The sequence below is a fragment of the Etheostoma spectabile genome, unplaced genomic scaffold (assembly GCF_008692095.1).
Source record: "Etheostoma spectabile isolate EspeVRDwgs_2016 unplaced genomic scaffold, UIUC_Espe_1.0 scaffold272, whole genome shotgun sequence".
NCBI classification, from domain to species: domain Eukaryota; kingdom Metazoa; phylum Chordata; class Actinopteri; order Perciformes; family Percidae; genus Etheostoma; species Etheostoma spectabile.
In genome coordinates, this window is record NW_022605576.1 from 1,554,203 (window position 1) to 1,555,729 (window position 1,527).

Below are 1,527 nucleotides of genomic sequence, written 5' to 3' on the forward strand. Positions count from 1 at the left end.
GTGAGCAAGATTTACAGCTAGAAATGTACTGAATATAATATACAGGTGGATGTTAATATAAGTAGAATTTTTAGCAGAATACTGGAAGCAGCAGAAATGCAGAACTGAGTACACTTTAATATCCGTTTATTTATCGCAAGAAAAATAGTTTTTGCATATTTTCCTCGAGCCACGAACGCAGAACACACAACACACACAGAAAACAGAGAGCTGGGTGACTGTGAGGAGATAGTCGCTGAATTTTACAAAAAGTGTAATTGATGAACATGTCCTCCTATACCTTTTACTACTTTGCTGGCTGTGTTGTTAGGAAATGTGCTACCAGCATAAGGAGCTGCAGCAGCTCAATCCAGCACACATCAGCTCCACCTGCCTGATGAGCCTCCAGCAGCCGTCGGGCATCCTCCTGCTGGAGGAGGGCCTGCTGCATGTTGGGGGCCAGGACCAGCCTCCTGCCAAACGCTCCCGAGGACGCAAAGAAGTCCCCCCTGACACCAACAAATGGATCCACCTGGCAAGGTATTACAATGTTGGTGTTGACCGTGATAAGGGTTCTATCAGTGTTGGCTTGCACCTGAATGTTGGGAGCTGAGTAACATACTACAATTTTACATTTAGTTTATTAGATTTATGACAGTGTTCTTCCCTTGGTTTGGGGAAGACTTAGGTGCACGTATTTGGCGGGGGGTTTAGGGGTTCTCCTTCAAGATAAATAAAAATGTAAGCATTTTCACATCATTTTAGACCATTATTCCCATATATGTGTCTGAAAGGTTTGAAAAGCTAGAGCAGGGAATAAATAAAAACACTCAAAAACCTTAAAGACAGAACTTGCTGAAGAAGGGGACCCACTACAATCATTAGATCTGAGAAAAGTCATTTAATTAGTTTTGATGCTTACATTGATTTTCAATTCATTCAGCTTGGGTGATGCCCAAAATCCAAGAAAAATAGACAGTTGTAGAGAGAAAACTGTTCGTTTGTACAGATCAGTCTTGTCATTGCTTTGGTTATGCGTAGTAAGTAGTGTGCCCCCGGTTTCCCCTGTTCTCCAGGCTTTACAGATCCTTGGAGGATTATGATGTTGTGCGCGGCATCTTTGGGGGTAAAGTTGGGACCAAGTCTATCACCTGCGCTGCGCTTCAGGCTGAAGCCAACACCGACTTTGCAGAAGCCGTCAAGCTTTACAACGAGGTATTGTTTTTCCCAATACAATAAATCTAATTAGATAGATAGATAGATAGATATTGATCCCAATAAAATGGGAAATTATAGTGTTACAGTAGCAAAATCAGTCACACAGCACAGAATATAAATATAATGAAATATTAGGATACAGTATACATACGTACAATATACAAGAAATAATTATAGGAATAAAATACAATAACAAATATTTGAATGTATAAAAGTTGGGAATACAAAAATGTGCAACTGCTTAAATACAAATGATTAATATGAAAATAAACCAATTGTGATGATGTGTTAAAATATTTTATTGCTATATATATATATATATATATATAT

General features: G+C 38.8%; 1 protein-coding gene across 2 annotated transcripts in view; it reads left to right on the top strand.

The window, feature by feature from the left end:
• The window catches only part of prkdc (protein kinase, DNA-activated, catalytic subunit), a 66,028-nt gene that overhangs the window by 44,617 nt on the left and 19,884 nt on the right, over positions 1 to 1,527 (top strand). For both annotated transcript variants that reach the window (XM_032510777.1, XM_032510778.1), the window contains exons 63-64: positions 311 to 519; positions 1,056 to 1,194. In XM_032510777.1, coding sequence (XP_032366668.1) covers positions 311 to 519; positions 1,056 to 1,194 — 348 coding nt within the window. The remainder of the gene's footprint in view (positions 1 to 310; positions 520 to 1,055; positions 1,195 to 1,527) is intronic.